Source organism: Leptosomus discolor, chromosome 14 (genome assembly GCF_034619465.1).
Source record: "Leptosomus discolor isolate bLepDis1 chromosome 14, bLepDis1.hap2, whole genome shotgun sequence".
In the NCBI taxonomy this organism is placed as follows: Eukaryota; Metazoa; Chordata; class Aves; order Leptosomiformes; family Leptosomidae; genus Leptosomus; species Leptosomus discolor.
In genome coordinates, this window is record NC_141404.1 from 4,909,158 (window position 1) to 4,922,539 (window position 13,382).

Consider the following 13,382-nt stretch of genomic DNA (forward strand, 5'->3'; position numbering starts at 1 on the left):
GTAGGCAATTTACATGATTAATAAGGCACTTAAGGTAAGTCTCAAACTTCCGACTACTCTGAAAAAGGAATTAAGTTTGCTGTTATTCCTATGCTGAATGCAAGGAAAGGCACTCTGGAGGGTTGGCGTGACTCCCCAGGGAAGCAGCCACATCCTAAGCACCAGCACCCAGCTTCCCATCACACCCCCCCCCCCCCCCCCCGTTCCTCCTCGCCAGCTCACCACCCATCGTAGCCACAGGCTGGTCTCACTGGCCGTGCGCACGGTGACGCTCCCAGGGGCAACATCTGGCGGAGCCTGCAGCGTCTGGATGACACGGGAGGGCTGGCTGAGCGGGCTGGGGCCCACCACGTTCACCTGCCGCATCCGGAACCTGGAGCGGAGGAAAGGTGCAGTGCATGCTGTAACAGCTCAGCGAACGGTACCTCTCTTTCCAGAACAGGAAAAAGATGGAAAAATACAAATTAGGTTTTTTTTTTTAAATGTTCCACAAAGGTCACTGCGTGCAGGTCCCCTTTGTATTCAGTGCTGAATGCTTTATGGTAACCGCTTTCAGATCCTCTCAGGTATTAAAAAAATGAAAATGAGATTAGCTTAGGGTCTATTAGAAACTTTGGTATTTGTGTGAGAAATTTATGTTAATTATACCAAGACTGATGAGCTTAGGCTAGCACTAAGTGATTTTCTCTTACAATGCTTGTACAATACATTCAGAAAGGTATTAAAATATCAAACTTCAGATATTCTTATTCCCTGTCAATATAAAAAATATACTAGTGATAACATTTCCCCTCAATTACTGGTTGAAAGAAGCTGATTTATCCCTGTGCTGCATTTTCAGCCTTCCTGCACAAGAAAGATTAAGTTATTTAATATGGATATGCACTTTTAAAAAAAAAAATACCCTGTCTGAAACCATCTCTTCTACAATAGAAATCCCTATTGGGTCACAAAAGATTTAGAGAAATCTTTTTTTCAGGAAGCCCCAAATAATTAAGACATGCTGTATATTTCAGATACTCTCACCCATCACCAGCAATTAAAGGTATCCAGCACTTGCACATAAATACATGACCTGTTCATACTAAACACTTAATTTTTGGACTTAATGACCGAGCTTAGGAAAAGGGAGAGCTAGTCAACATAGCAGTGTTTATTTATCGGCTCTGATCTCCCTAGATCAGAGAATGCATTAAGGAAAATGCATTGAACAAATACTGTCCTTGGTTTCACTCTCAAGCATTGGCACAAAATATAGAAAAGAAGCTGGCTGATAAAGAGGGGATCTGACAATTAGCTCTCATGATGTATTTCCTCAGTGGGAAACAACTAAACCTGACCAGAGGACAACAAATCCATTTGGCGACAACTTTCTAGGTTCCAAAAAATTATAAAAAATTGCTCTGTACTGAAACGAAACCAAAAAGCTTGTATCTGTGCATGCATGAGAGCAAAAAACTGGGCAAAATTCAAGAAGCTGCTTTATGATGAAAAAAAAAAATCAGAGGAGAACTGGAAGTGTGAACGATCCCAGCATAACTGGGATCACTCCAGAATTCAGTGGATGCAGGAGAGAATGAGATGGAGCAGTAAAATAAACCAGAAAGGTCAACAGTAGAAAAACACCATCCACCCCAAATTCCTCATATACTTCCTCATTATTTTTTATACCAAAGAGGTTTCTCCATACACCTGCTAGATGCACAACTCTTTCTTATTTTGCATGGACACTGAACGTTGAACTCTGGTATGACCTGCACTTTACTGCTCACCTCTGCCTTTTCAGCCTTAAGGATCCACCTTTATGGGGAGAACAAAATCTTCTCAACCTGAAGATAATTTTCCTAAACCTCTGCATCAGAAATCTCTTATCAAGTTCAAAAATTTTCGAACAGCTTTCAGTAAAATTTTTAGCTCTTGAGGGTGAAGTATAAAACTTCAGCAGAGAGTTTGTGAGAAATTCAGTATGTTCCCAGGCTTCTGACTAAGAGGAGAAAATTAGCGTACCAGCACAGAATTAATTGTAAATTATATGAGCTTTCCTTGGTTGCACCTACTACTAGCTCACAACAGCACATGGTCTAGCTAATAGGCCCTTCAGCCAGCATAAAATGGACAAGTTTCTAGTAAGCTGATTTAACATTTGCCACTATATATCCCTGCAACCAGCTTTTACATTAGCAAGCTATTTCATGAAAGTATTTTTCATTAGGATTGAGTACCTCAAATTCTCAAATCTTGTCTATACTAAAGCAACGCATCACTTGAATTGAATTGATTTAAAAATCAATCTCATTTAACTGGGGTGCACCCATAATGTAGATTCACTTCAATTAGTTTAAGCATTGCATATATCTATTAAGCTTAACTTGGTAAATTCTTATAAACAAAGGTTTCATCTAACTGATGTTACCAAATTAAGCTAAATCAATAAAACGATGTTTAAACTGATGTAAATATGTAATTACAAGTTTGCATCAGTTTAACTACAATTGATTTGTCACTGACTGATGTTACCCTGGTGCACCCTTTACACGGGGGAAGTCACGGTATATCAGTTACTCATAAAAGCATTTCACTGTGCACTTGGATTTCCTTTTTAATGTTACGAACTGTATTTTATGTAAATTACAATTAACAATATCAGATGAGTCATTTTAAGTATAAACTATGGAAACAGCAAACCTTTTCCCTTTTGTTCAGATTATAAAACACAGCCAGCTGTTTCTGATAAGGAAGGCGGTTTCATGCTGTTATTTACTCATTTTTTTCCTGCTGCAGCTAATTACCTGCTGTTCTTACCTGTAAAGAGTGTAAGGAGTAAGGTTTGGTACCTCCAGCATCTGAGCATCAGGTTCATTCTCCACCTCACGAAGACTCACCCACTCTTCTTCATCACCCAGTACACCAACCTGTACATGGGAAAGGTAAGAAGGAATACAAAGCAGATTATATATATATAAATATAGAAAGAATTATATATACCACCTCTTTCACAATGTGTATTATCACAGCAATGGAAGGACAAATGCTTTTAAATATATATTATCCAGTTAATATTAATTTTTTTGTATGACAAGGCACTAGTTATTTGTAAAGCGACAACGCAGCCAAGTTGGCCAAATTTCCTTGTATCTGTTGGGACTTCATTGGGATCCTCTAATAAAATCTATTCCAGAAAAACAGCATGAGAGCTAATACCCTGTTCAATCTTGCTGCCACAATACAAAAGTATCAAGTAGTAATATAACAAAATGAAAAATAGCCTTGATAATAACTCACAGAAACTGATGCATACTAAGTAAGTCTCAATGGAGGCAAAATGCCACAGAAATGAAGACAGAGAAGTAAGAACAAAGTGAAAGAACAAAAGTGTTTTAACCTCCTCTGCTGTTCTGCACTTAGGCCAGACTTTTCCATGTGGAATCCTTTGTATTAATTAAGCACAACATGTTGCCCAACACAGTCCCTCGGCTACAGCAGTGTTAGAAGGAACAAAGTTGTGATGAGAGCTGAGAGCATTACTTTCCATACAGCTTTCTGGAGATAAAATGAAGACGAATCAGGACCTTAACGAAGTCAACAAGGCATGATAGGCCAGAATCTGACTTGGGACCGTGGAAGATGGCTGCGTCAGTGGGCAGGGTTGTGGGCCTGAATGCCACAGTAAGAATGTGGAGAAGGAGACAGAAGAGAGGTGGTAGGTGGCTGGGCTTCACTTTGGAGAGTCACAAGCGCTGAAACACAGGTGATCTTAGACGAGGCTCCCTGATGTAATTCCCTAGTGCTGTGCACATTTACTCTGGTGTTTTGATGCCACCACACAGCACAGTACCTGTAGTTCCAAGTCCCTCACCCTGCTCTGGTATCCACAATCACGGTCTGAAGGATATCAGAGGGCACAGAGGCAGCTATTCCCTTTAGTGTCTATTTACAGACTTAATATCCACGAAGACGCCTAATCCTTTTCTAACCTACTGACACTATCTACTCCCACAGACTGCTGTGGCAACAAATTCCAGAATCTCACAACCCACTGTGTAAAGAGCTATTTCCTTTAATCTTTTTTAAACAGATCCCTTACGAGTTCTGTATACTAGTTACAGCCATAGACACTGTCAAAGTACTCGATAGGCAACGTAGCCAAAGTATCTAGCATACCCAAAGTACTTCAAATAGAAAATTAGGTTTCATTCACTCTTTTTTTTTTTTTCCCCCCCTTCAGGAGAAGAAGCCTGATTTATTTATAAATGTTTTAGTTCTTTGCTCACACAGGACTTGATGTGCTGCATATTTATGTTTGTGCATGAAAAAATGACACAAGGAAAATTAGGCCAAAGAAGTAAGTTCTGCATTGCACTGTAAAAAGAAGCCTCTGTGATCTTCCTAGCAGAGGACTGCTTTCATGAGGGATGTGGCTGCACAGGTCTTGATGGGCCTTTCAGTCTTCTTGGTTATCAAGGACACCACCACACACCAAACAACATATAAAATAGATGTCAGTGAAGACTATGGGCCTTTTAAAATTCCCAGTCCCAACTGAGCTTCATAAATTTTAGTGAAGTCCACGGATGCAGAAGCTTAAAGGAAGCAAATTGAGACAGGTCTGCAGGGTAAAACAGAGCAGCCCTAAACTGAACCCAGAGAACAAAGAGATGATAAAGACAATTTTTAAAAAAACACCCTACATGAACAAAGAAAGGAAAAGAGGGTTGATTTCAGCCAAAGAAACAGAGAACATCTTTTATTAAAAGAGTTTTTGATTAATACTGTAGAAAGTCTATAGCAAATGCTTATTTTTGCAAAACTCCTCGCTCTTAACAGCATCGCCTCAAAGTGCTGCAGTAATTGTATAGCAACAAGCCACAGGGCTTTGGAGGCTGCAAATAATCTCCAGTAGTGAGTTAGTCGTCTTTTTGTATTTTGGGAACAGTAGAGCTTTTCAAAATATTTCTTGCATAGCAAAAAAAAAAAAAAAAAAAAAAAAAAAAAGAAGGAAAAAGACCACAGGTTTCAATTGTTATGCAGCAGCAGGCAGGTCATTAATACACATTAAGGACCACATGGTTCAGACCCAGAGGCCCACAGGGCTGTGAACAATTGACATTGACTCAAGCTTGAGAGGTGTCCAAAACCCTCCACCTGTTTTACAGCTGGGCATTTACCAGCTGGCTGCAAAGGTGGAAATATTAAGGATCTTTTACTGATTGAGAAGCAGCAAAAGCTTCTGTGTGCCCAGGGCTGTGGCAAGCCCCTCAAAATCTATATCGGGAGACAGCTTTCTCGTTGTCAATGCTCTCCCTGTAGGAATCACGGGTGTAGCCTACGAGGAAATGGCAGATGCCAACCAAACCGGTCATGTTGGTGGTTCCCCAGCTCAGGAGTCAGCTGGTGACAAGGTGGCAACTAGCTGTATTGGGAGGTGGGGGACCCTGGGCAAAGCAGCAGCGCAGACAGTCCCAATTAACTGCTTTTAGACTCATTTTCTGCCAAAAAATACAGACAGAGAGGCAGCAAAAAATCAACCACAGGCAGAGTTCTGTGATTCAGTGAAAGTTTTGAAGAAAAATTGATCAGGAAGTTGATTTAGTTAGAATAATACTTTGTAATGTTCCCAGAATCTGGTGCCGGCATTTGGGAAGCAAACTCAAATGGTTAGATCTTCTACTGAAATCAGTAGTACACTTTAAGAGAGTGACACTTGTGTGGGGAGTTTTTCCAAAGTAAGAAGATTGAAAGGGTGAACGGCTGTAGGGTAGCTTGGGGGACAGCTTGGGGAATTTTACATGACCTCTGACTTGCATGGCCAAGCAATTCTAGGTCAGTGTTACTCAAAACAAGTTTCATTTATTTAGCAATGGTATCAGAAATAAGTCTGGAAGAGAACCTTCAGTGATGGACTTCTGTATTTTTAACTTCCGCAAAGTCTATAGTAGATTCCAAGTTTCAGGCTCTTGAAAGAAAAGGAAATTATTTTTGCTGAAACACTCTGATGTCAGATCAGAGGAAACATATCAGTTTCAAGAATCAGAGTACAAAGAGATTCCCACAGGGCAAAGAGAACTACGGGCAGTGGTAAGGATAAAAGAATCCTTTGAGGGGCAAGAGAGTCCAGTATGAGCTGCTCTGCATAAAATAGTTAATTTAGAGGCTTCTTTCTTGTAGCTGTTTTTTGGATAACAGAGCATGTGAACTTCAGAAAAAGATTGTGTTTGTAGACAGATGCACACACATGTATGTGTGCACAGTTTTAGGTGTTACGGTTTAATCCCAGCCAGTAACTAAGCCCCATGTGGCTGCTCACTCACTCCTAGCCCGTCCCAGTGGGATGGGGAGGAGAATCAGAAAAAAAGGTAAAACTCATGGGTAGAGATAAGAACGGTTTTATAGCTAAAATGAAATAAAATATAACAACAACAACAATAACGAAAAGGAGTATAACAAAAAGAGAGAGAAAGAAAACTCACGAAGAGACAAGGGATGCGCAATGCAATTGTTCACCACCTGCTGACTGATGCCCCGGCAGTGTTCTGCCCCCTGGCCAACTCCCCCCGGTTCATATACGGAGCAGGACATCCTATGGTATGGAATATCCCTTCAGCTAGTTTGGGTCTGCTGTCCTGGCTATGCTCTCTCCCAGCTTCTTGCACACCTTGCTGGCAGAGCATGGGAAACTGAAAAATCCTTGACTTAGGATAAGCACTACTTAGCAACAACTAAACCATCAGCGTGTTATCAACATTATTCTCACACTAAATCCAAACCACAGCACTGTACCAGCTATTAGGAAGAAAATCAACTCTATCCCAGCTGAAACGAGGACAAGGAGGCTGAGAACACCACCAACTGCTGTTTTGTTCCTGTCGGCATAAAAACTCCTTAAGAAATGCACTCTGCATCTTAACAGGTCTCTGTACAATAGGGCCACAATCCACAGGAGGCCTCAGGACTGGCACAATAAAAACACCTATGTCCACCGAGACACTTCAATAATTCTTGATAACGATCAGCCATCACAAGTTAGCACATATTCATTCCCATCTCTCAGCTGTCCCCAAGGTATTACATTCAATAAAAGGGCATATTCATTCATTATTACAGAAATGAGACAGTATAAAACAATACTGAAAGTCGGAACCCTTCTCTATGCATTAGTTTCTCCATTTCTAAAAAGGAAAACGTTACATATTTTATAAAGTGACGTTTTCTGACGGGATGCACTTATAAGCAAAGTTGCAGAATTCTGACTTAAAAGAAACCAAAAATAATTAAAATTTGGAATTAAAAAAATAATTTGCTGCAATATTTTGTATAAGACAGTAATGTTTCCAAAATTTTGAATAGTTATGAAGTACTAGCTGCAGGAAAGGAAAACACCATGTTTCTGTACACTGTAGAGGTTCCCTGTGTTCTACAATAGTTCAAGATATGTCAGAGTTTTCATTAGAGAGATCCATAACTCACACATTTGAAATCGCTTTGGGAGAAATTCAGTTCACAGAATGTCAGCCCGGAAGCAATTTTTTTTCTTACAAAATCCTTAAATCGATTCAGCCACTTTTGATTTAAAGATTGACAAAGGCATAAAATTGTCAGAGTTTCAGACACTTTATTTACCAGCTCCAAAGTAAAAACAACACCAAGAGAATCACCTTGTACAGTGGCTAAAACCTATCTGGGTCACTGACTTAACCCACAAACCCAGATAAATTCATGGTTAAAGTCACAATGTCTTTCCCCACTTACAGCTTTACAAGCAAATACAGTGATTATACTTTAAAGGTTTTACTACTTTGAAGCTCTGCTACTGCTCACTGTGATATTCACACAAAAATCTCTCTAAAAGCAGCAGAAAGGCTTTAAGCACAACCTCTCTGTATTAGCCCGCGTACTCATGGCTCCATGACTTGCAATACCTCTTCATAAGTGGCTTTCAGCTGTTCCACAGGTCCTCTGCTGCCTGCACAATCACACTAACCACCAAACTTGGCAGAAGTCAGCCCAGCTTTTCTAATCAGCCACTAGAAATCTTGGTGCTGTGGCCTGAGCACCCACCAAGGCACAGTCATGATGACATCATTTATGCACTTCTCCTGACAAAACCCCAGGAAAAATCCAGCATAAGAAAAATAAGTTGAAACTGGCAGATAGAGAGTGCAAACGTAAAACCACGTGAACAACAGCAGGGATTCATAGTCTTTCTTTGTTGCAAATTGCCAGAAAAAAAGTCTGCATTGGAGAGTACAGGATGATTGGAAGGATTTGCTGAAATCCTTTGGGGATGAACATGTTACCTGTGAGCGTCAATGCCACAAGACAGTTACTGCTGGTCCCTCTGAACAAGTGTCAGCAGAACCTTTATATTACATTAGACCCTCTTCTCTTTAGATTATACTGTATGTAATGGAAAAATATTTTGAATAGCATTGGTACATTTTTGTAGTTCTCTATTTAGAAATCCAGTTTCCTCCAGTCCTCTGAGTCTAGCTGGAAAAGAAACAGCCTAGTGATTTTTAAGAAATCCCTTCAGAAGTACAGAAGTAGCTTCGCAGAAACACAGAAATGGGATTTTTAACGCTTGATATTTCAGTGTCTACCAACACTAAAATATTAAAGACCAGATTCTCCTCTCATGTTCATTGACATAATTGAGAATTATTTTCACAGTGGCTCCCATGAATTTATACCCCAGCACAAAAAGCAGAAGCCAAGGCCAGATGTACAAAATTTCGTGTCAACTGGAATTCCCACCTGTGTTTTTCATCAAAATCGCTCAAAAAATATCAGACTTCAAAAATGGCATTTAGCCAAAACGGAATATTTGGAATATTTTCTAGACCTGCCCTTATCAAGGAAGCTTTCTGCCACATAAAGGAACAAAGAAGACAAACAGTGACGGCAGGTTGTTCGTGTGTGTGAACATAAAATAGCTGAAGTTTGTCTGTAAGGACCCAGACATTCAGAGTAAAGGGTATATTCCCAGCAGAAATGGAAAAGACGACACAATATGTGTGATGTCCAATGCAAATCACCCAGCTGTACAGACAGAGGGGGACACTGATGAAGTGTGTGACAGTACTGAGTATTTGGTGGTCATGCTTTGTCATGAACCCACTGACAGTAGAAGGACAGCACAGAGGGAACAGACCTGTGTGGGAGATTGACCTAGTTCTCCTTCCAGGAGACATGATGTTGTACAAGGTCTTTGTAAACCGCAACATATTTTTCCCAAAGTTATTAGCTGTTTTCAGCCACCCTGCACCTTGTTGCAAACTTTCAGAAAGGCTAATGGTAAAAAAATTTGCGAATGGATGTAGTCCCTGTACCTGCTTGGACAGAATCTTTATTCTCCAATTCATCTGATTAATTGCAAAGTACACTAGAACACACAGATTAGTGTTTTATAGTTAAACGTGATCCTATCGCTCAGTAATATCACCTGTTTCAAAATCACAGCATGCAAAATCACACTGAAAGTGGCTATTAATTCAGTGCTAAGGCATGAAACACCAGTGTTATTAAAAGCTGTACACAGGACAGTGAATGAAAGATCCAGAAGGAAAAAATCCTCTCTATATTTCTGTTTAGAAAATACTGTTGTCGGTTGGATATAACCACTGCCCTTCAAACTAACACAGTCCTAAGGAACAGTTATGGTTGTCTATGCTAAAACACAGATGTTGCAACAGTCTGCAGCCCAGCACAGACACATCACTGCTTAGAACAGACCACATGAGAGGCATAAGTGAACACCGAGGTGTCACTGGCAGCTGTTTTGTGAAAGCTTGTAAGTCTTTGAAAGGTAGGCAGGAAAACCTGTGAAATCCAGAGGGCAGGTCCTAGGCAGCTCAGATCCAAGTTAGGATGGAGGCATTCCTGCCCTCATCTCTGCTCCCACTACCATGTTCTCATCCCCTCCCTTTGCAATGGTGCTCTTCTGATCACACACAGCCTGCACAGAGAGTTGATCTGTTTGAAACTCATTTGTTCTTGGCGGGATCAAGTCTTGTAGCAGCTCCTGGTGTGATCATGCCAGAATCAGAGCATGCAGAAGGCAGGAGTAAGAAAGTCTTGGTAAGAACGATGGGGATGAGGGGAGGGAACATGAGCAGGACAACAAGAGCTCTGGTTTAGATTGGCTAAAGATGCTGCGAAATTGCACTTTAAGAGAGAAATAGAGTTTGAGTGGTGTGCTGGCAGAAAGGGGCTGTGAACAAAGGATTATATGCAGCTGTCATCCTGGAAACAGGATTTGCTATGTCCTTAAGGAGTCACCAATTTCTCTGCATGCTGAAAATATTTTTGTTAATCATGTAAGAAAGAAATTTTTTATTTTTTTATTTTTTTTTTAAAATCAAATTCACTTGAAAAAACATTTCTTGTTGTGCCAAAGCTAATCAATGAGGTATGGTGCAGAAGAAACTTGCAGGGTAGCTGTGGTGAAAAGAACTGCCCAGACTCCACAAAGACTTCCCCAAATGGAGCAAATATTCCCGGATCCAGGATCTATCAGAACCACAAACCCCTTGACTTTTCTAGCAACGCATGAGACGTTGATGAGGGTTTGGGAACAAGAAAGATCCTTCCTTCCCTCCCTGCTCACCGAGAACCCTTCAACCACTATTTGTACCCAGAGCTCTTCAAGGATGCAGGTGAACTTTGTGGTAATTATTATTGCAGTTTTAAAGCAGTCAAATTTATTTCACTTCAGTGGCGTTCTGCAACTCACAGAATTAACAAATTCTTATCAATATCAACGTGGTGCTCCAGCACAAAAATGCTTTTCAGAATGTGCTAAGCCACCATGTTATAGGATTTCAGTATTTAATTCTGTAATATGCAATAATGTGTATATAAATGGTACAAAATGTACCAACTTGTTCACAACAATCTCATTACCAAGTGAAGTGATTGTATCAACATGTCTAAGTGGTGACGGTGATTTAAGAAGTCCAACATTTGGTCTTAAAAACAGATTATATTATTTATAAAGATCTGTGGGTGGAAAGGAAGAAGCAAATCTCATCTGTCAGGAGAACAAATGAGGAATATATAGCTCCTCCAAGGCATAATGACAGCAGAAAGAGGGATATTGTTTAAAGCTGATGAAGGAGAGAATTCATCCTATTCATATCTAGAGGCCTGGATAGAAAACCTCAGTATATTCCATTACAAGATAGAAAAATACACTCAGTCTCATGAATAATGGTATCTTCACTGTTCAGTGCAATTCTTTCTATCCATCTAACTCTATGATGTAATAATTCCAGGTTTGCATCTGGTTTGAAAATACACCTAACAGAACCTAAATACAGGTTTTAAAACCTTTTCTAAATAAATGGGCGGACTTAAGATCCGCTGTAGGTGTTGCTTGTGATGCGTCTGGTGTTCTTCTGAACATAAGCAAAGCTGCTTTACAAAAATCCATGTGAATTATTTAAAGGATAAACATTCTCACGCATATATATTATATATAATATTTTTCTTTTGTTCCCTTGAACAGAAGTTACAGTGTTCATATGACCTTTTTCTCACTGGCTACTGCACAGACATTTCTCAGCTAAGCCTCTTGAGCTCCCTTGCATTCCAACCTTTCCAGAACCCCCCGATCAGCTACCACCAGGCCACTTACTGAAGAGCTTTGATCCAAAGTTAAACAAAAACTGCAATCCAAACAGCAATTCACTATTCAGACCCTTCTTAACCCCTCAGAAACTTCATGAAGAGCTTTTAGTCAGGGACATACCTGGCCTTCGACTATCCACTTGGAGATGGAGGTTTTGCCATCATACCCCGGCCGGAACTGAAGCGTGGCAGAGCGAGGGCTGATGTTGGAAATCACCAGGTTGGATGGAGGACCTGGAAGTTCTGAAGAAATAGAAATGTAAATGAGAGGTGGAAACGCACTTTGTCTAGGGCCCAGTGACACAGGTTGACATTCAGTGTTTCAGTATATAAAACATCTTGGTAACAACTATAACAGAGTAAATAGCTGTGGGTTTGGGTGTTTTTTTGGCAGAGTATTACATACAGCATTACTATTTCTGCTGCTCTAAGCATGCAGCACATTTTTATAGATCAAATGAGAAAAGAAAGAGCCCATCTACAGAATTACAGCTGCTATTTTAGAGAAGTTGCACAACGACAAAGCGTGCTGGCTCAGGGGGGAAGATACTTCCCATCTCCAGATCTGCCAGTCACTCGCCAAATCACCCAATTCTGCTGTACTTCTGTTTCTCCAAAATTAAATGACAATAATTTTTACTTACCTCTTAGAGTACATACAACTTTAATATATTAACAACAGAAAAAGTCTCAATTTTTTGGGTAGCGTGTGGGGAACATTTCGTGATTCTTACATTGACCTATAATAGATGGGTTTTAGAGGGCATTTCTGATGCCTGAATAAAGTAGACAAATTTTTTAAAATTTCTGATGCAAATAAAGAGGGTGACATTCTACAAGGAAAATATCTGCAGCCCCAATCAAATCTTTGCCTCACATCAGTCAAGCTTACAGCAGCATTTCCATTTTTAATATTATCTGAATTACGAACAAAAGCAAGCCCTGGAAAGAGATTAAATATAGATTGTTTAGAATAAATTCCCAACAGTACCTGCATTCATAAGTAAGGGAAATTACTATTATAATCAGTGATCATTCATGATGTTGTACCATGTGCAAATGCAACAGGCAAAAAACAGGCAGCTTTTTTGCGTGTATTTCAAGTATGCATGAATACACATTTCTTGATTCTTACTTCACATTTGTGGGAACTATGATCAATAAACTAACCCTGACCAAGAAGGATAATGCTGTTATCTGGCTAACAACAGGGAGCACAGCATTGATCCAGTCTACAACTTGTCACAATTACCTATGATTAGGGAAAAGAAAGGCAAACATACTTCAAGACATATAGAAAAGATCAAAAATAACAGATGGATTACCATCAGTGATGTGCACTAACTGCACCACTTTGGAAAATTCTACTTTTATAACCTATAAATTAACTGAAACTGCTTGTTTGAGGTACGAATTGGTTTTTTTAGTTTGCTTTCTATACTGGATGAGGGATAGTATAGAATTTTTAAAACAGAATGCACAAAGGGTAAGTTTACAGGTGCCCAAATGTTAACTCAGACAGTGCAGTCCAGGACTACATCCTCCCAAATCTTTCTCAGGCCACAACTCCTAAATCTTGTAAATAAGATTCTAGTTTCATTATACAAGTGTCCTCTCATAGGTGGCATAAGCTATACTACTGAAAAATGGAAAATCCTTCCCCTTTTTACATCATCTAAATTCTATTTTTCCCCCAAAGCACTTTTTGAACTGATTCAGGCTTCATTCTTATGTTACTTTGTCAAAAGATTCTGTAT

At 39.8% G+C, this 13,382-nt stretch overlaps 1 protein-coding gene across 3 annotated transcripts in view; it reads right to left on the minus strand.

The window, feature by feature from the left end:
- SDK1 (sidekick cell adhesion molecule 1) overlaps positions 1–13,382 on the minus strand; it is a 409,863-nt gene that overhangs the window by 78,868 nt on the left and 317,613 nt on the right. For all 3 annotated transcript variants that reach the window (XM_086472872.1, XM_086472871.1, XM_086472870.1), the window contains exons 22-24: positions 11,747–11,868; positions 2,803–2,912; positions 223–373 (exon numbers count right to left, since the gene is read on the minus strand). In XM_086472872.1, the coding sequence (XP_086328998.1) occupies positions 223–373; positions 2,803–2,912; positions 11,747–11,868 (383 nt within the window). The remainder of the gene's footprint in view (positions 1–222; positions 374–2,802; positions 2,913–11,746; positions 11,869–13,382) is intronic.